Source organism: Poromitra crassiceps, assembly GCF_964638095.1.
Source record: "Poromitra crassiceps genome assembly, chromosome: 16".
Taxonomy (NCBI): domain Eukaryota; kingdom Metazoa; phylum Chordata; class Actinopteri; order Beryciformes; family Melamphaidae; genus Poromitra; species Poromitra crassiceps.
In genome coordinates this window covers 17,497,895-17,519,663 of record NC_139645.1, presented here as the reverse complement: position 1 = coordinate 17,519,663, position 21,769 = coordinate 17,497,895, and the positions used below count along the sequence as shown (strand labels likewise).

The 21,769-nt window shown below is 44.3% G+C and overlaps 1 protein-coding gene across 1 annotated transcript in view; it reads right to left on the bottom strand.

Annotated features, from left to right (window-relative positions):
- LOC310790931 (protein NLRC3-like) overlaps positions 1–21,635 on the bottom strand; it is a 60,004-nt gene extending 38,369 nt beyond the window's left edge. The window contains exons 1-4 of the mRNA XM_083652642.1: positions 21,541–21,635; positions 10,903–12,700; positions 8,591–8,764; positions 311–484 (exon numbers count right to left, since the gene is read on the bottom strand). Coding sequence (XP_083508768.1) covers positions 311–484; positions 8,591–8,764; positions 10,903–12,700; positions 21,541–21,622 — 2,228 coding nt within the window. The 5' untranslated portion in view covers positions 21,623–21,635. The remainder of the gene's footprint in view (positions 1–310; positions 485–8,590; positions 8,765–10,902; positions 12,701–21,540) is intronic.
- Between the last annotated feature and the right edge of the window lie 134 nt (positions 21,636–21,769).

Here is a 21,769-nt window from a genome sequence, read left to right as displayed (position 1 = left end):
TGCCTGACGTGCCTTTCGTTTCAAAATAAAAGCGATCCCGTGTTTTCCATGCTTTCCATGGAGCTTTTTTTTCTTTTTTCTCTGAAATTCTTACCGAGGTCCGGACCTCGGTGACCTCATATCTAGATACGGGCCTGCCTAGCTGAGCCCATGCCCAAGGCAATCAAGCCCTACCCAATCCGAGCCGTAATTGTTTATTTAAAAACCAGGCCCTTCCTGACCCTACTCGACCATCAGGTCGGGATCTAAGCCTCTAAAATACTCAAATTACAATATTCATATCAACCCATTACTAAATCTGATGTCTGACCTGAGAGTCTCCAGTCTGCAATGTGGGCTCTCCAGTCCAGCAGAGAGCAGCTTCAGTCCAGAATCATACAGGTCACTGTTCCTCAGGTCCAGCTCTCTCAGATGGGAGGGGTTGGACTTCAGAGCTGAGGCCAGGACTTGATAGTGAGTCTTTGACCACGTGCAGCCCGTCAATCTGAATAAAGAATAAAGGAGGAGTTGGACTTCAGAGCTGAGATCAGGACTTCAGAGCTGAGACATCTCATGCCACTCTCTATAAGTATGATATTTTTCTGACATGAGCCCAACACAGGAGAAGACATGGAGGATCGATATACATTACACCAATAGAGTTTAATTAGAGTAAAGAATGAAACTCAAGAAACAGCCAATCTGGTAGATCAGTAACTAGAATGTGAAACATAACCTGAACCAGTGATTACAGTGAACAGTGAGCATAACGAACCCTATACCCGACCCCAGCCCTAATTGTTTATTTAAAAATGAGGACCTATCTGACGCTACCCAACAGCAAACTGTCGTTGCCTTCTTCCCTTGGAACGCTGTCATCACCAACTAAAAGGAGTGTCAAGTCAGTCAGTATAAAAGGGAAACCTCCAGTTCCAACCTTCACAATAATGTCAATTAAAGTAATAACAATGATGCACGTCAAGGTCAAGGTCAAGGTTTTCTTTATTTGTCTCCCTTGGGAGAAATTTGTCTTGCGGACAGGGCCACAGCTGCATACATAGAAACATTTGACAGAAAACACCAAAACCAAAAACATTGCATAATACATCATTGCACATACCCCCGTGAAAAAGTGCCTCTAGTCATTTCTAGTTGTCATTAATCATTTTGATTGACAGAGGAACGAATGAGTGTTTATATCTATTATATTTACACCGCGGGATCCTATATCTCCTGCCAGATTGCAGTAGTTTGTACTCTGGGTTCAGTACATGCGAGGGGTCGGATAAGATATTCCGAGCTTGTCTTATCACTAATTGCTCAAAAATGGCTTGGGGGGTGATCGGGGGGGTGGACATCCCCATGATCTTCCGAGCCATTTGTGCTAGCCTAGCAATTTGAGATTTGTATTTAACAGTCAGGTTGCCAAACCACCTGGAAATACCATATCTCAGGATGGATTCTATACTAGCCCTGTAGAAAATAAACATAACACGTGTAGGGCTCTATCGTTGCAACGGCCTAAAAACTGCGCTTAGTGCCAGGCGCAGCACAGATTAGTGGGTGTGGACCAGCGCACTCGATATTTTGGTGTTGGCGCTACAGGTGGCCTTAAGCATTATAACCACGCCTTTTAAGCATAAAATTATGCACAATCTGCTCATTGGGGAGGTGCAGTAAACAAATCACAAGCTTCCCTTTTAAGCTCCAATTCCACGGGGCGATCCAGTCCGGTCAGAAAAGCCAAGCGCTCTGCTCCCCCCCTCCCTTTCATCCCCGTCTGTCTGTCTCCATATATAGGCTATTATTCCATATTATTATGCTTCTCAAACCAATCTAACTGCAGTTTAAATACTGCAAGCATGTAAATATGCGACACTATAGCAAGATCAAAGTGAAAAGAATGTTCTAAACGCATTGGCTAGAAGAATATAGCCTACCCCTATGTCGGGGCCACCCCAGCATTCCGAAATGTCGGCACTCCGAAATACCGGCATTCCGACAAAATTGTCAGAATGGAGATCTGTCTCGCCATTGCGAAAGAACCATAACCCTAACCCTAAACCTAACCTCTCCCACCCCCCATGCCTAAACCTAACCTCCTGCAGACCCTAACCCTAAACCTAACCTCTCCCACCCCCCACGCCTAAACCTAACCTCCCCCAGAACCTAACCCTAAAGTGCCTAAACCTAACCTCTCCCACCCCTGTAGGCTAAATAACTCAAGATGCTATGTCGGAATGGCGGACCTAATATCTTTCGCAATGGCAAAACCTTTTTTGGAGATAAAAAGGGCCGCCTCTCAGAAAGCATAGAAGTCAATGATCAGAATGCCGACACTTCGGAATGGCGAGAGGACCCCCCCTATGTCATGATGAGATTAGATTGGTGAAAGTTTGCCAGAATGATATCGTTTTCTCTCCCCTGCTGCACAGGTAGGATGATGTACATAAATATAGCCTACATTATGTAAAGTCATTGCAGAAATGTGGTTTTATTGTAAAAGAAAATGTGAAGTAAGTCGTCTTATTGGAGCGACATCACAGTATGAAGTCACAGTAGAACCGTGTTACGGCTGTCACTCATCTCCTAAATTACGTTAAATCTGCCTAAATTACGTTAAATCTGCGAGGGATATATATACCACCAGGATGACATATATGTTTCACATAGGGTTGTGTTTTGATTTCGAGATTTTATTTTGTCCAATATTGAAATGTTCTACAATTGTATGTTGTGTTAACATTACACATTATTTCTATCTACCTTTCTATCTATTTAGGCTCATTTGGTTGCTATTTATTATCGAAATGTATTAGCCCAATGCATGCTGGGAGATTTCACATTTGTGGCTTTGGTAGGGAAGCCAGGCAGTGAACATTTGTTTGGGCAGAATGATCTCGTTTTCTCTCGCCTTTTCTTCTCCCCCACAGGTAGGATGATGCAATGAACCTCTGAATGTCACGGGCTCAAAACTGTCATGTTATAAAAAACTGGCATGTTGTTTTACTACGTACGGTATAACAACTTATTTTTCATCGGTCTTTGTGTCTGTCTGAGCACGAGAGAGAGGGAGTGAGAGAGAGGGGGAGAGAGTGTGAGATCGGCAGAGGAGACCTGTGCGTAAATACGCAGAGGAATATCCGCGGCGCACTGAATAAGGCCTGGTCTTCAAAAGCCCTAAATTAACGCCAGGGGGGTAGATATCGTTAGGCCGGTATTTAAGGCAGAAATGCCCATTCTGGCCTATTCTGGCACTGTGCCACGCCTCTTCGGCGTAAAGCGCATTTCAGGGCCTAAAACCATGATGCTATTTTCCCCGAGGCAGGCGCAAGGCGCATTTTCTTGCGTTTAACGCCAGTTTCTGCGCCTAAGGCCTGTGGGAAAATAGAGCCCGTAAGGTTTTTTCTGTGTTATCCGAAAGATACAGAACAGAGATAAACTGGAAGAATATCTGCTGCCTTCGAAAAGTAAATTTTAACCCGTAGTGAGTCGACTGTTCTATTTGTTCTTTACCAAGTAATAAATTATTGCTTTTATTTTAAAGGTAAAGCTTCCTGTATTCTGCCTAGCTTCATGTATTCTGTCTATTTCTATCAGGATTAATGCAACTTTAGGACTGAACTTTAACCACATAATCGAGTGACACAGATGGTTGTATTACAGAATAAATCTGTCATGTTGCTGCCGTTAAGGACAACATATTGGGACTTCTTTTACCGGTGGCACCAATATGATTACTGGGAGCTACAGCATGCCATTAAGCCAAACAGGAACTTTCTCAGAAATACCCGATCGTCACTCGGATTTACTGTTACTGTTACCACATACATGAAGGTAAAGTATCACCAAACGTCTTGTTTGACAACTGTATGTTAGTTTGTACCATAGGTGTAGTGCCGGTAGAACGCGGGGGAACGGCGTTCCCATACTTCTCCAAGCAGTGTTTTGTGTGTGTCAACGTGTGTGTGTGTATGTCGAGCCAATAAAACGAGTGAATCTGGCCAAGGTTGTCATTCGTCTAGATTTAAGGTGGGCTGAATGATTCACATGGCATCAACTTGTGGATGGAACTAAGGAAACATTCCACTTTCACTAATATTTAAGGTGGGCTGAATGATTCACATGGTATCAACTCGTGGCTTGAAGGAAGACGGAAACACTCCACCTTAACTAGCTAATGGCATTTTCAGCATCAAAATATGTTTTTTTTTCTCCCAGTACCTCACGATAACAAGTAAAGATGAAAAGGCAGCCAAACATCCTTTCATTTTTTGGACCAGTTGCTAAAAAGGTACGTTTACAATAATTTACAAACAATGTTAAAAGCTGTTTTGGCACCAGGCAGGCACACGCCCCCTTAAGCCTGGAGCTAACAGTCAGGTAGGTTGGTTAGCTTCTGACGCTAGCTGCTAGTACTAGCAGCATTGATGACGACTACAAAATTAGCACCAGCCAATGCTGTTAAAATATGCAATATGTACCTGGTAGATTTGCTTTACTCACCACTATACTATTGTATTGCACTGATTTATTGAACTATTTTGAATAAACCAGCCCTTCATGAAGTGTTCATAGTTTTATAAGTTTAATTTACGTAATTTCTAATGAGCAATTGATTCATGTGGCAGTGCTTAGGCTACTATTTTAAATGTTTACTGTTTATGTGACGCAGCCTGACCAGTCAGTGGACAGTAGGTCACCTGTTCACATAGGAGTTGTAGGATCACATGACAGTAAAATTGACCAATCATATCGTTCCTAACAGTAAATGGGTGGGCCAAATCAGCTACGCATGGAAGCACACCGGTCCGGTTTCTCAGTTTCTGCACATGCGCAAGCGGTGTAAATTTTACTATGGAGTGCACGTTACATTACCGAGATTTCTTTTCAATTAACGCTAATCAAAAGTTAGCGCTAATCACCAGATTACAATTTGCATCGCCAGAATTCGCCACGAAAATGGTAAGTTACTTACTAAAAATGCCAGCCGCCGTGCCAAATGATGATCAATTATGCCTTGTGTTGTGTAACTTGTGTGATGCTTGAGACTTCTTTAGCTTAGCTCTTTGTGATAACTAGGTCTGTCATGGGCTACTTCTGCAGTGTCTAGGACACAATAAGTTAAGTCGTGTGTGTCAGTGTAGTGTGTGTGTGCGTGCGGGGGGACCTGTGCGTGTGCCGGGGGAGGGGGGAATTCCGCATAATAGGTGCATTCCCCCACTTGTCAAGATAGCACTACACCTCTGGTTTGTACTCATGATCATGTTCACGATTGCCCTTGGCATTGTGTGGATTGTATTACTTTAGGCAATTTGGTACAATTCAGTGATAACGTTGGCCAATGCATACTGTATCTCTCAGTGTTTCCTGGCTAACAAAATTAATTTTATGACAGCATCTGGCACTGATTTTGCTTAACTCAAACATGGTTATCATGTCAACCTCAACCAGCATTACCCATCAGATAATTTGCCATGTCCATAAACATTGCGAGCATGACAACGTAACGCTCTTGAAGTACAAAATTCTAGAAACAAAAGGGCAATGATAATTTTAACTTTATTATGCCCTAGAAAATAAAGGCTTTTTAACCTTTACACCTTTTCTCAGTGTGAGATCAGTGCCTGAAGCAAGCTGATGCTTTTCCTTTGAACATAACATTAATGTTACAGCTACGATAGCCTAATATGATTCAGCCATTTGGCCCTTTGTTGCTAATCTTAGCTAATCAAAGCTTTTTCCCCTCATGTCAGTGTTTTTAACGTGTACATTTGATTACTGACCGAGGATGCGTTTATAAACATCTGATTTCTCCAATCGAGTTTATGTTGACTGTGCACTGGGTTTGTTTTGAAGCGTATTTCCACGCCCCTTCTGACGTCGCATAAGGGGTGTTATGGGCAGCTCTAACATCCAATGGTGATACGTGTTAAATAGATTACCCAATAAAACATGTTTTTATTGGTCATTTAGACGTCAAAACCTACCAGTAGATAGAGGCAAATGGATAGATTCCATCTATAGTAAAAAGTAAAAAAAAAAATTAAGTGAAGAGTTAAGAGTTAAGTGGTTTTCATCAATCTACACACACACACACGCACGCAAACACACACACACACACACACACACACACACACACACTCACTCACTCACTCACTCACTCACACACACACATATATATATATATATATCGTCGCTGTCGTTCCAGGACCTCGAATGTGCCTTTTTTCACTTTTTTATTTTTTGTCATGAATCAATGCCATTGGTCACCCTTCACGTCTCTGTGTGGTTTTTAACAAATGCAACCAATGGAAAAGCATTAAAACGAGCTTGTGAGTAAATCTCGTAACGCCATTCGCCCTCAATCTGTCAGTCAAACCTTGAAATTCCTCCCCTACCTCCGTCTGTACCCCCCCATGCAGGACAATAAACCCGGAAAAGACACACAGCAGATGTGCTGTGTATTTCTCATATCGTTTTGACTAATCCTGGCTTCCTCTGACGTTAATATATCAATCAAATGTTTTCCAGTTATTCCTATGCTGCAAAGTTGTTTTAACATGCAAATCGGAGTGTTTTCTGACGAGAATAAAGTAACGTTAACGCTATGTTATGTCAGACTGTTCTCACCCCATGCGGAAGCCCCCGCTTCGGCCATGAGAGGCGAGGGGCAATGCTGTTGCTCCTGCGCGCGCCCCCGCGGCCTGGAGCTTGGGGGCTCGTGCATGAGTATGCGACTCTCTCCCGCTTGACTGGCCGTGAGAAAGTGCTTCCAAGTCGGACTGATAATATAAACAACATCATTTGAGCTTATCCAGGTAAGATATTAACTCATTGAGTGCCAGCCACTTTTGGAGGACGGATGCTCCCAGTGCCAGAGTTTCAGAGCGTTTTCAGTGATTTCTCGAGGCCCACAGAATATTGTGTGATATTACTATGTAAACACTGAACACGCACAAAGAACGATGAGACTCTATTCTATCATCTGCAAAAAAAAGTTTATTGATCCCATTTTCCGTTCTTTAGTTATGAGCCGGAGAAGATAGCTTGATTCATCCAAAAATAGCAATTTTTTTCTAGAAGCTGAGATAATTGGCCTTTTGTGAAATTAAACATTTCAAGCACATCACTGACTCTGAAGCTAATCTTTTCTAATGTAGTCACACCTCAAAAATAATTCCCTTCAATAAAACAGTGAAGGCCAGGGAATTCTGTTTGGCAGAATAATATTTTTTAGCTACAACCAGCAGCGCTGGCCCCTGCGTGCGCTGCTGGTTGCAGCTTCTTGCTGGTCTTCATTTGCTGCTGGTGGGCATCGGATATTCTGGCTTGCGTTTGTCAATCCTGTCCTGCTGCCTGGGTCTGTCTGGGTGTTGTGTGTGTGCTGCTCTGCGTGCCCCCTCCCCCCCCCCCCCCCCCCGCCCCGCCCCGCCTCGCCTCAACTGCACACTCCTCCTCCTGTCTGTGGTGGCTCTCTGCTGAGTTTGCTGTGCGCACAGTGAAGGGTGCTAGACATCCTGCTTTTTTACAGCGTTCCGCGTGTGTTTGTCACCGGCAACGATGCTTCCATTTGAGAATAATAACAACTCCACGGTGTGGATGTGCGGATTTGCTGTCGCAACCGACACGGAGCGGCTCAATTGTGGGAGCAGATTGGCTGCTGCAGGCACAGCTGCAGTAACGTGCTTCAGCATATCGATGCATACGGATGCGATGCGATTTCCGTTTCCATAACGACTTCTTCTTTGTTTTTTCCTTGCCTTTCTGTTATGTGGAGAGCACTGTCGCCACCTAAGGGTTCTGTAAAATAGGTTAGACACATCCAATAGCTATAATATTTGTACATCAGAGGCAGAAGGCTTTGATCGACGCCCCACCGTCAAAAAACGCAATTGACGAACATGTCCGTCCTTGGCACTCTACGTTACTAATTGAAATGACGAACATGTCCGTCCTTGGCACTCAATGAGTTAATAAAGTAATGACACATTCAGCGGGAAACTAACTATAATTAAGACATGTGCCAACTTTGACAACATTTGGTTCAGTAGTTTAAGAGCAAACAGGTTTTTTTTACTTCCTGAAAAGTTTCTGTTTTGGAAATTCGAGGTCCTGGAACGACAGCGACGATATATGTATTTGTTTTTCTTTATAGGATAATTTTAGATCTGAGCCTCTAAAACCAGATCCCGTCTGATTTCAGATGGAACCAATCAGATACAGACATCCTCAAATTCTCTCCAAATCGGATATCTTATCCGACCCCTCGCATGTACTGAACCCAGAGTACGAACTACTGCAATCTGGCAGGAGATATAGGATCCCGCGGTGCAAATATAATAGATATAAACACTCATTCGTTCCTCTGTCAATCAAAATGATTAATGACATTAACTAGAAGTGACTAGATGCACTTTATCATGGGGGTATGTGCAATGTTATATATGTTTTTGGTTCTTGGTGTTTTTTGTAAAATGTTTCTATGTATGCAGCTGTGGCCCTGTCTCCAAGACAAATTTCTCCCAAGGGAGACAAATAAAGAAAACCTTGGCCTTGACCTTGAAATTACAATATTCATATCAACCCATTACTAAATATGATGTCTGACCTGAGAGTCTCCAGTCTGCACTGTGGACTCTCCAGTCCAGCAGACAGCAGTTTCAGTCCAGAATCATGCAGCTCGCTGTTACTCAGGTCCAGCTCTGTCAGATGGGAGGGGTTGGACTTCAGAGCTGAGGCCAGGACTTCATAGTGAGTCTCTGACAACTTGCAGCCCCTTAATCTGAATAAAGAATAAAGGAGGAGTTAGACTTCAGAGCTGAGATCAGGACTTCAGAGCTGAGACCATCTCATGCCACTCTCTATAAGTATGATATTTTTTTGACATGAGCCCAACACAGGAGAAGACATGGAGGATCGATATGCATTACACCAATAGAGTTTAATTAGACTAAAGAGTTAAACTCAAGAAACAGCCAATCTGGTAGATCAGTAACTAGAATGTGAAACATAACCTGAACCAGTGATTACAGTGAACAGTGAGGATAACGAGCCCTACCCGACCCGAGCCCTAATTCTTTATTTAAAAACGAGGACCTATCTGACCCTATTGGATCCCGTCGGGTTCAGGTCAGGTAGCAGACCTCTAGTCTGAAGTGCATCTTATATGCATTAAAAGTCATGATAGAACAATTAGTTTTTACCATGAAGGAATTTCTTCAGGAAGATACCATGTTGCACACCTTTGCTCCATCCCATCATGCTGAAACTGTGAAACATGCCAGCCTGTACTAATATGGACATACGGTATGTGACATTTTATCCATGAAGATACACAAGAAAGAAAGAAGATCTTTAATACAATGTGTATCCATAATTGGATCAATACCTGTGTGTTTATGAGGTCTATACGCTCTGGGTAACTACCACAATTGGCACCAATAAAGAGTTTAATTAGACTAAAGAATGAAACTCAAGAAACAGCCAATCTGTTAAATGAGTAACTACTGTAGAATGTGAAACTGAACCTGGAAGAGTGATTCCAGTGACACATTATGTTGTAATGTGTTGCACCCAATGCTGTGTACCACTGCTATGTAAAACAACAGTTAATAGTGTGTATGTTTGAGGAACTATATTAGGGTGACCAGACATCCCCGATTTTCGGGGACAGTCCCCGATTTCGGTGCTCTGTCCCCGGCTGGAGCTGTCCCCGAAAATGTCCCCGATTTTGGCCACAAAGTCAAATAATAATACTGGCAAGAAACTCGATAACAGAGCATTTGCGGCACCACAAAAGCCTGTCATTGTGCACGTTGTGCAAAGTGCTGCCTGTGTGTGACAGAGTAGATCACACATCACAGAGTAGATGTTCTCCCTCTGCCCATGCCGTGGTTTTCCCAGGACCCAGCCGCACGCAACTGAAGCCCCAGAGGTGGCGAACGAGAGGCGGAGTCTGCTTGCTGCTTTTGCTACCGTCCTTGTTTACCGGACCCCATTCAGCGGGTTATCCATCCCAGTTGTTTTGAATAGTTAAAAGTACAGTAAAACTATCTGGTAAGTAAGTGCAGTAACTAACTCAAAACGTTTTTGCAGAGAAGTCAGTAACGTTTTTATGTACACCAAACTCCATTGAAAAAAATGACAATTTTTAACATGATTGGCGATGGATCATTGTTATCTAGTCATTAGCCTACTGTTCCCTAAATTGGCCTTCAGCCATCAAAACTTTGATAACCCCTGGTTTAAATTAAACACAATAGGTCATATTTATCTCTAGATTACAATTTTAATCATTAAAATTGCCTTTTAGTATTAACATGATTTTTTAAATTATTTTGTCAGCATTTAATATTAAATTAGCAGTTAATATGGTCATGTGGCCATTGAATACTTGAAACTGGTGAGTGACACCCTAAACTCAAGGAAAGTGTTTACTGAGGTAATAAATCACTACTGTAATGTTTTTGTTTTGTGTAAATAAATTATCCACCAGTTGGTGAGGTCAAAGAGAGAAGTTGTCCCTCTCTTCCTGCCACTCTACACAATACACCAGTAGCCTATTTCCCATGAATTACCTAGGCTGTCTAATTTGTGGTAAATTGTGCCAGATAACTAGTAACCATTGTAAACTGCTTCTTTTTCAATTGTTTCAAAATCACAAAGTTCTTCATAGATCTGGCCTCTTACTTTTGCTCTCAAAGTGCACCAGATTTATGCATTTTACTGTAAAATGTACACAATTTTCTAAAAGCCGGGGGGGCACAGCCCCCCCTGGGCACCCCTAGCGGACCACAAAATGTCCCCGATTTTCATTTCAGAAATCTGGTCACCTTAAACTGTATATCTTTATTGTAATTCTGATGGTGTCAGGTGAAGGCAACTCTACAGTTGGTATTTACATCAGGATTCAGGACTAACCGAGCTTTCCTGCAGTTCCTCACAGCTGGGATCAGTCTCCGTTGTCCCTCCTCTGATGTCCTGAAGAGCTCCAGGTCAAACACATCCATAACCTCCTCTGACATCTGCAGCATGTAGGCCAGAGCTGAGCAGTGGATGTGAGAGAGTTCCGTCTCTGATCTGGTCTGTGACTTCAGGAACTGTTGGATTTCCTGATGTACTGACTGGTCGTTCATCTCCATCAAACAGTGGAAGATGTTGATGTTTCTGTCAGGAGAATGAAGGGAGGTGTCCATCTCCTTCAGGTTGCTGATGGTTCTCTGGATACTTTCTGGTGTGCTCTCCATGTGACCCAGCAGGCCTCCTATGAGTCTCTGGCTGGACTCTGTTGAGAGGCCATGAAGGAAGCGAACAAAGAGGTCTAGGAGGCCATTTTTTTTTACCAGGGATTTGTACATGACATTCCTCAGGAAGACATCCAGGGATTGGTCACTGTCTTCATATCTACCCCAGTCTCCTCCCAGGAATGTCTCCAGTACTTCCTCGTCCCTGTTTGTGTAACAGTGGAACATGTAGACAGCAGCCAAAAACTCTTGGATGCTGAGATGGACAAAGCAGAAGACCTTGTCCTGGTACAGCCCACACTCCTCTTTAAAGATCTGTGTGAACACTCCAGAGTACACTGAGGCTGCTGTCATATCAATGTCACACTCTGCCAGGTCAGCTTCATAGAAGATCAGGTTGCCTTTCTCCAGCTGCTCAAAAGCCAGTTTTCCTAGAGAAAGAATCATCATCCTGGTCTCAGCAGTCCAGTGTGGATCTGTCTCAGCTCTCCCACGATACTTGACATTCTGCAGTTTCGACTGAACCACCAGAAAGTGGATGTACAGCTCAGTAAGAGTCTTGGGCAGGCCCTCTCTCTCACTGGTTTTGAACACAGCCTCCAGAACGTTAGCAGTGATCCAGCAGAAGACTGGGATGTGGCACATGATGTGGAGGCTTCGTGAAGTCTGGATGTGGGAGATGATTCTGCTCGCCTGTTTTTCATCTTTGAATCTCTTCCTGAAGTACTCCTCCTTCTGTGGGTCAGTGAAGCCTCTCACTTCTGTCACCACATCAATGCACTCAGGGGGGATCCGATTGGCTGCTGCAGGTCGTGTGGTCATCCAGAGGCGAGCAGCGGGAAGCAGTTTCCCCGTGATGAGGTTGGTGAGCAGCACATCTACTGAGGTCGACTCTGTGACATCAGTCAAGATCACGTTCTTCTGGAAGTCTAGAGGAAGTCGACACTCATCCAGACCATCAAAGATTAACACTACCTCGAACTCATCAAAACTGCAGATCCCTGCTTTCTTGGTGTCAGGAAAGAAGAGATGAATAAGTTCCACCAAGCTGTACTTTTCCTCTTTCAGCAGATTCAGCTCTCGGAAAGTGAACAGAAATGTGAACTGTATATCCTGGTTGGTTTTGTCTTCAGCCCAGTCCAGAGTGAACTTCTGCGTTAAGACTGTTTTCCCAATGCCAGCCACTCCCATTGTCATCACTGTTCTGGCTGGTTCACCTCTTCCAGGTACGGGTTTAAAGATGTCTTCACATTTGATTGATGTTTCTGGTCTCTGGTTCCCGGATGCTGCTTCAATCAGTCTGACCTCATGTTCAACATTGACCTCTCCACTCTCTCCCACTGTGATGTAAAGCACTGTGTAGATCTGATTCAGAAGTGTCTTGTTTCCTGCTTTAGCAATCCCCTCAAACAGATACTGAAGCTTCTTCATCAGATTGGATTTGAGTTCATGTTCACAGATGGCAGCGGGAGTTTCTGAATGAATAAACAACATATTAAATCAATGAGGTGAGTAGATTAATGCAACCATTTCCTGATAATTTACACACTCCCATCTCACTGGACTCTATTCAGCTCATTACTGGTGGTAGGACAAGCAGGTCCTGACAGAGCGTAAGAGCGTATACATACGTTTGTTATTACTCAACCAGGAGTTTCATGCAACCAATCGGTTTCATTAACGGATAAGGCTTTTCTTATGCATTGCTTACTGTCACATGTCAGTTTCCAACTTCTCAATTAAACTTGTGTCTAGGGGTATCTTATCACCCAACTGTCACTCTCCCACCGGCTAACAGCTTGGCCCGTCCCGCCACCAGATAAGCGCTGTCATCTTTTCCAGAAGTGAGAGCTGTCCAGGCCTCAGTAGTTCAATGGTGCCTCGCTGAAGCGAGACTGAAAAACATTGGTCTGTAATACATTAAGGTAGCTCCAGCTATCCTGTCATTCTCCTCATGAACGCTATTCCCCTCCCACCGGAAGTAATCCCCACAGGAAGTAAGGGGGAAAGGTCACATTGTAAAGCACATTTAAAGCGACAATCCCACTTCCGAAACAACCAAACATCATTCAATGATCAGGACAGCCAGAAATATTGATTGATTGATTGATTGACTTTATTTGGTGATGTCAACAAAACAGGGCACAAATACAAAAACAGCACACATACAATCACCGAGGATAAAAACACAATAAAGCCCTAAGGCTTATTTCCATTGCGGTCCTCTGAACATAAAAACATAAAAGAGACAGACATAAAACACGGATGGGTATCACCGCAAACACTCAGATTAAGATTAGTAACATTATTACTAGTTTGAAAAGTAATAAAGGCACACTTCAATATTATACAATACATATACATTTGTTGTTATATGTACAGGAATTACCAGCAAGATAAACAACACACCACAACGCAAAAAGGGTGCCATAACAACCAGAGAGCAGCGGCAGCTAAACGCGCGAGCGTTCACTCAACCGGAACAGGGCCAATTTGGTCATGGGAGGGAAAAAGAAAGGGGGGGGGGTGCGAAATCGGGGGGTGGGGGGGGGTGGGGTGAAGGCGGGTGGGCGGGATGGGGGTGGGAGTTGGCAAGGGTGGAGGGGTGCGTGATTATGTAGAGTCCAAGTGCGTGCGTGTCCATGTATGTGTGCTTATGAGTCCTTGGAGTGTGGTCCTCAATTTAAACACTTTGGCTCGCAGAGCAGTGATTTTCTCCAGGAAGTAATCCATTTTTGCGATTCAGATCAGAAATTGCAACAGTCCGAGTACTCACTGCCCCGCCCATCTCGTTTATCATGACGTGCAGCCTAGGGTCAATGGCTGCTGTCTTCCCGTAGCCCGTGGCGAAAGTCCCGTCTGGGCAGGGGGGGGGGGACCCCGCATTCCTCGTGGAAAATTTTGTCGAATGCGTTGAGAGACCAGCTTAATAATTCCATATTTGTAGTTTTGAAGAGACAAGTGCAAGATTGGCTCCGGATTAGGACAGGTAGCAAGCAGAGGGAGAGGGAGAGAAGGAGAAATGCGACCGCCTCCGTCGAGAGCAAATAAAGAAGGGTACATAGGAAATAAGAAATACATAGGTAAACATTATCATATGTGATCTGAGGGGATAATGCCTACTCTCACCTAATGAACCGTAACATAACCATCAACAAATCATATGAAAATAACAATAGCAATGATTTTGTTTTGCCAACAAGTCTCAAGATTCAAGATTCAAGATTTTTATTGTCACTCCGTGGTACAAGTATCACGTGTGAAATTATTGTGCTGTGGACTCCGTTTACAACATAGTACAAATATAACAGGGCATACGAGTGCAAAAAACAACAAGAGACACAACAAGCAATAAGGCAGTAGAGTGATAAGACAAGTCAGAGACAGTGGCATATTCACTGCACATAGGTGCACACATGTGCATACTTTAGAAGTGCTTAAACATTTAAAATTCGACGTATTTGACGTACAGGTGCAAATAGCATATACCTAATTAAACATACAATTAAACATTAGACATACATAATGGTAGCAGCTACAGTACGGTACAGTACAGCTACTACACTATTTGTGTATGTTAAGGAGTCTCGTGGCCTGCGGGAAGAAACTGTCCCTCAAGCGATTTGTGCGTGCTTTTGGGACCCTGTATCTCCTCCCTGAGGGTAACAGGGAGAACAGGCTGTTGTGGGATGGTTTGTGTCTTTGATGATCTTCAGGGACCTCCTGAGGCACCGCTGGTTATACAGTTCCTGCAGTTCTGGCAGCTCACATCCTGTTACGTGCTGGGCCGCGCGTCTCACTCTTCGTAGCGCTCTGTGGTCCATGGTGGTACAGTTCCCGTACCAGGTGGTGAAGCAGCCAGTCAGCAGGCTTTCAATGGTGCCTCTGTAGAAGTCCCTAAGGATTTCTGGCCTTAGCCCAAATTTCTTCAGGCGCCTGAGTCCGTGTAGTCGCTGTTGGGCCTTTTTGACAACAGTGGCGGTGTGACCGGCCCATGTCAGGTCCTGGTGGATGTTCACTCCCAGGTACTTGAAGCTGTCCACCCTTTCCACCACTGTGCCGTTGATGGTGATTGGGGGGGTGTGCGCCCCCCCCCTCCTGTAGTCTACAATGATCTCCTTGGTCTTGGAGACGTTCAGAGAGAGGTGGTTGTCCTGGCACCATTGTTCCAGGGCCCCCACCTCCTCTCTGTAGGCCGTCTTGTCGCTCCTGGAGATCAGCCCTACGACTGCTGTGTCGTCTGCAAACTTCACGATGGTGTTCGAAGATTGAGTCGACACGCAGTCGTGGGTGTAGAGGTCGTACCAGAAGGGGCTGGAGACGCACCCCTGGGGTGCTCCTATGCTGATGGTCAGTGGGGAGGAGGTGAGGGGTAGGTGGGGGGGAGAGGGGTAGGAGAGGAGGGGGGGCGCTCTGGCAGAGGGGTCAAACCTAGCGTAGAACGTGTTGAGTTCGTCCGGCAGGGAGGGTGATGTGTGGGGGGATTGCTGTTTCTCCCCCTTGAAGTCAGTGGCAGCATGGAGTCCTCTCCATAGATGCCTGGGGTTATTAGAGTCCAGTTTGGACTCTAGCATATTGCTATATTCTCTCCGTGCTCTTTTTATAGTGGTTCGGAGGGCATATCTTGTCTGCTTGTATTCCTCTGGTGTTCCAGAGTTGAAGGCGGTGGTCCTGGCGTGGAGGGCAGCCCGGACATCACTGTTGATCCAGGGTTTCTGGTTTGGCATTAGTTTGATTATTTTTTGGGGGATTATATCCTCTGTGCATTTTTTTATGAAGCCTGTTACCGTTTCTGCATATTCGTCCAGGTCCCCTGCAGCCCTGAACTCTTCCCATGCTGTTTGGTCGAAGCAGTCCCTCAGGATGTCCTCTGATTGGTTTGACCAGCAGTGGGCGGTTCGGAAGGCCGGGGGGTGTTGCTTGAGCTTTTGATGGTACCTGGGAACGAGCAGGATGGAGGCGTGGTCCGATCTGCCGAAGGGGGGGCGGGGTGTAGCCTTGTAACAGTATCGGATGTTCGAGTAGCACTGGTCCAGTGTGCGTTTTCCCCGTGTGTGGAAATTGATGTGCTGGTGGAGTGTAGGCAATCTCTTCCTCAGGTTGACTCTGTTGAAGTCGCCTGCTAGTATCAGTGCTGTTTCAGGTTGTTTAAGCTCCTGTGCGCTGATCGCGCGGTGCAGTTCCTTGACTGCATTTGTGGCGTTGGCCTGGGGGGGGGTATACACTGCAGCAAGGGTGACTGACGTATAATTCCCTCGGGCTGTAATACGGTACACATAGAACCATTACGTATTCCAAGTCCGCTGTGCAGTGCGTTCCGATGTTAGTGATATTCGCACACCAGTTCTTATTTATCATCAGACATACCCCGCCACCCCTCGCTTTCCCGGATCGCTCCGCGTCTCTGTCTGCTCTGTGTATGCTGAACCCGGGGATTGTGATGGCGTGGTCCGTAGTGTCGGGTGAAAGCCAGGTTTCAGTCAAACAGGACGTTACATCTCGCTATGTCCGTTTGGAATTGTGCCCTTGCTCTCAGTTCACACATTTTATTCTCCAATGATTGCACATTAGCCAGGAGAATGCTGGGCAGTGGTGGTTTATTCGCTCGCCTTCTCTGCCGGGCAAGCAGACCCCCTCATCTTCCTCTCTTTTGCCGTTTAGGTTCAGGGAATTCAGAGAGGTCGGGAGCCGACCAGTTTTGTTTGGGGTGTTTTCGCGCATTTCTGATGTTTAACAGCGTGTCCCTGTTGTACCTACGTACGGTGATACTGCTGGCGCCGCCGTTGTTGTCCTCCATCTTGCTGGCCTTGTCCATTTGGATAGGGGGGATGCAGTGGGAACAATAGGCCGGCGGTAATCCCACAGTATTCCACGCTGCTGCGCTCTCTTTTGCCAAAAAGTGCACATAAGCTACTATGTACACTGTATAAAAGACACTGATATATACACTAGATATTTACAAAGCGAATAGAAGCAACAAAATTATAAACAAAACTAAATTACTCTAAAAAAAGACCTATTTCTCTACGAAGTCACGAAGCTTGCTCAGCTGGTCGCCTCTCTCTCCTGGCGCCCACACACACACAAAAAAAAATAGTCGGTGCCCAGCAATGTCCCAGCAGCGTTGGTCGTTGGATCGTTAGGGGAAATCGCATCCCACTCCCCCACAGAACTTGGTTAGAGTGAAGGCAATGTCAGCCTGTATTCAGCATAGAACTCTATTATATAAAAATAATAATCAAAGAGCCATGCTGTCAGCATATTTCATCATCACAATGCACTGAGCCAGCAGACTTAATAACTCAATAAGCTGGGTGTAAACACGTTTGTGATCTCAGGAAGTTCCGCACTGAAAATAGTCCCGGTGTAATGAAGAATTGTTTCGATTCGAATTTGATTTGCTAATAACTAAAACAGCTTGACTTTTCATGCTAACATTTAGCAATTTTTTTAATTGAAACTATGTCTTTTTACGTTTTTTGTGTGTGCTTTTTTTGGGTATATGGGAAGTCAGAAAGTAACGGGAGAAGAGCAAATGCATTGTTGATGTTATTTTCATAGGATTTGTTGACGGTAAGCAATGCATTAAAAAACACCGGCCTCATCCTTTAAAGACACAGTCACACTTTGCTGATTCCCATAAAGCTCTGCTAACTGTGCATTATTGATTCACTTCTCTGTTAACAAGCTAGCTGCACTTCTCACTTGCTGCTCTTTGTTATAGTCATGTATGTAAACTACTTTGGGGAAACTTTTCAGACAATTGATGCAGAAATATACCATGGAAAGACAACACTTATGCCATATCCTAATATTATGATATCCAATATTGATATAGGATAATATTGCGATAAGATGTAATATTGATATATTGCCCAGCCCTGTGTGTACGTGTGGGCTCTAAATGGCTCTGCTGTCTGAAAATGAAACTATGAGTTATCTTCCCTGTTTTATGCAGCTTTCATACACGTCTATCCGTTTCCATAGTGAGATTGAGTCAAATGTATATTTGAAACCCCCCTGTTTGTGTCTTTGAACTTCCTCTTTCCTTGCAGCGCATCATCAAACTTCCCCAGATTATCTGAAATGTATCTAATCAATTCTCTAAAATTGCAAAGGTCATTAGAAAATCACATGATTCTCGTGTGCAGTGTATCTTAAAGTGTGGGGCGCGCCCCACTTGTGGGGCGCAGTGGTATTACAGGTGGGGCGCGGGTGAAATCCGCGGAACCAATGTTTTAGCCCATTTTTAGGTCGGACTTCTTTTCCCCGTGAGGAAATAAACAAACCCTGCGCTTCCGTATTGACTTTCATCAGACAGACTGGAGGCTGTTTTAGTGTTTTAGATTAGTGCACAATGAAGAGACATTTGGCAGGGACAAACAAGGAGTCGGACGGCGGCAGTCAACAAAAACAACCGAGACGAAAATATGATGACGCCTATCTTGCTCTGGGATTCACAGTCAATGCGGTAGGAGACGAGGAGAGACCAGTCTGTGTTCTCTGTCTGAAAACTCTGGCAGCGGACAGCATGAAGCCTAACAAATTAAAAAGACACTTGGAGACAACACACCCCACTTTCGTCAAAGCCATTCGGGTTCTTTCAGAGGAAACTCGGTGAATACCGCAAGCAGGAAAATCGCTTTGTAAAAGTGGCATCAGTGAACAGCAAAGCACAACTAGCGTCATACAAGGTCGCATACAGAATTGCACAGTGCAAGAAGCCGCACACCATCGCTGAGGAGCTCATACTCCCAGCAGCTATCGATATGGTGTCAACTATGCTGGATGAGACCAGCGCTGCAAAATTGAAGACTATCCCGCTGTCCAATGACACAATTGCAAAACGTATATGTGACATTTCAAATGACCTCGAGGAACAACTCACAGAAAAACTGACAGACACACGTTTCGCCTTACAAGTGGACGAGGCTACGGACAGCAATAAAGACTGCTTGCTTATCGCCTATGTTCGCTTTGTCACGTCGGAGTCACTGAGTGAGGATTTGCTGTTTTGCAAGTACAGTACGTTACAAGCAGAGCAACAGCTGAAGAGCTATTTAAGCTTCTGGACAGTTACCTGACAGAACACGGGCTGAAATGGGAGAACTGTGTGGGTTTTTGCACAGATTATTATTATTATTTTCTGCACAGGTTGCACTTTATTATTCTTTTGAAAAGATTTGCAGTGGAAAACAGGCTCATTGCAGCCCTTAATACTGAGAAAACTTGAGTCCTCACAAATGTCTGCACTTATTATTTTCTGCAGGTTGCACCTTATTATTGTTTTGAAAAGATTTACAGTGGAAAACAGGCTCATTGCAGCCCTTAATACAGTGATAGTGACTTGAACTCACAATTAAGATATTTAAATTTATTTTGTTTTGTAGAGGTTGCACTTTATTGTTATTGTTTTTGAAAAGATGTGCAGTGCAAAACATCCAGAATATAGAAATGAATGGTCATTATGTCAATAAAAGTTAAACTTGGACCGTTTTGTTTAAATTTTGTTGGAGCGGTGGGGCCCGAAAGATTTTCTTCCTCCAAAGTGGGGCCTGACAGAAAAAGTTTGAGAACCACTGTGTTAAGGTAAACATGACCATATAAGCTGTTTCCTCTGTACTGACAAATTAAGTATTATGTGTGGTTTTGATAGAAGTGGGGTTTTCATAGTAAATGTTAATGAAAGGCTCATCTGCTTGCTGGCTTATAGAATGAACGGTGGAAGAGGGAGTCAGAGACAGAGCGCCCAACATGATTCAGTGGGGAGCGCTGTTTCTGACTCCAACTCCCACAATTCAACGCATCTGTACGGTCTATGTTTTTTTTATCGAGAAAGCCGGAATTGGGTGGCAATTAGCCATGGTGGGGTTTCTCAGAGACTTATAGCAAAAAGCATGTAGTTTTCCACCACTCCTTACTCGACCAGAGACCAGTCGCAAACTATTGCTGTGTGCTATTTAACTGCTGTATAAGGGGATGTAATGTGTTATTCTGGTGGCACTTTGCAGTGGCGTACATGGGTGCTGTGGTGGTTGCTAGTGGACTAGTCATTGGTTGATGATTGGTGTCTGGGTTCCTGAGTGGAGTGGTTGATCAATGCTTGGTGATTGCTGAGTGTCGGCTCGTGGGTGTAGTGGTTGGTCATTGGTTACTGATTGGTCGGTCGGTTCCGGGAGTGGAGCGGTTGGTCGTTCGTTGCATTGGCGAGCGATTGACTGCTCTGCTGTGGAGCTGACTGTCTGGTCGGTGGCTGGTGATTGACTACTGTGTTCGCGGGCTGACATTTGGTGGTCATTGAGTGTTGGTTGACTGCTCTGCTCGGGGGCTTGGATACTGGTCGTTGACTGGTGGCTGCCTACTCGTTAGCTGTGATTGGCTGGTGACTACTACAGTGTTTGTGTGCGTTATTGTAGGGTGTTGCCGTTATTCTTAGCAGGAACTCAGTAATATAGCTTATCATTTATAATTGTTTTACTCTGACACCTCTGCCATTTGTTTGCATATCAAGCATTAATAAAATAACATTATGAAAGTTTTGCATGAAATGTGGGAGCATGTATTTTTGTGAAGAGGCAGTGTCACATCTGAAATTGAAAGTCTCCAGTTCCGGATAACACCAGCCCTCCCCAACTGGAAAAGTAAGAAAGGAGAAGTTGACTGACGGGAAATCATCGTCAGAAGACCACCCACTTTTGAAATTGCTTAATAAGAGGGTCTGAGGCTATGAAAAGGGGTCAATCTCTGATGGCCGATGAGCGATTGCTGTACCAGGAGAGGAGTTGACCCAGATCTGTATTATATATTTGAGCTTTTTATATTAAATTAAATAAATGTCAGATAAATTGTAACAAATTGTCTCACTCTAATATACTTCACCATTCCAAGGGACCCGTCAGGAAGGTATAGAAAACAGATTGACTAAATTAACCTTCTGATAACTTATGCCTTGTAACAGAAAAAGACCTTCTTGAATCACAATACACATGGATTGGTAATGATTGTATAAAATCCTTGATACATGGGTGGTTGTAGCTCAGGAGGTAGAGTGGGTCGTCCACTAATCACTTTGTATAAAAGAGGTCGGTGGTTGCGTGGTAGCTTGCTGCCATCGGTGTTGGAATGGGTGAATGTACCTACTCATTATAAAGCACTTTGGATAAAAGCGCTATAGAAATTAGGCCATTTACTATAAAGTGATGATGCAACATGTAGGGTTTGCATCATACTTGTCTTGTAAAAGATACTCCCAGGCATTATTGTTACTAGCTCAGATGACGGCAGTGGCCAGCGTTACTGAAATATGTCAACTCACCTGCTGCAGCCTGAGCTTCCCCAGTGGACAGACCCAGGCTGGAATGAAGTTTAGGGTCTCTGATCTTCAGGTGGGCGATCATCTTCCCGCTGGCGTTGTCACCTTTATTCTTCACCATGTCTATGAGTCTGCGTACCATGTCTGCTCTGGCACGGCTTTCCTCAAGTATTGATTCTTTCTCCTCATCATTCAAGACTCCATCCTCTAAAAGGTCATCCAGGAGACCCTT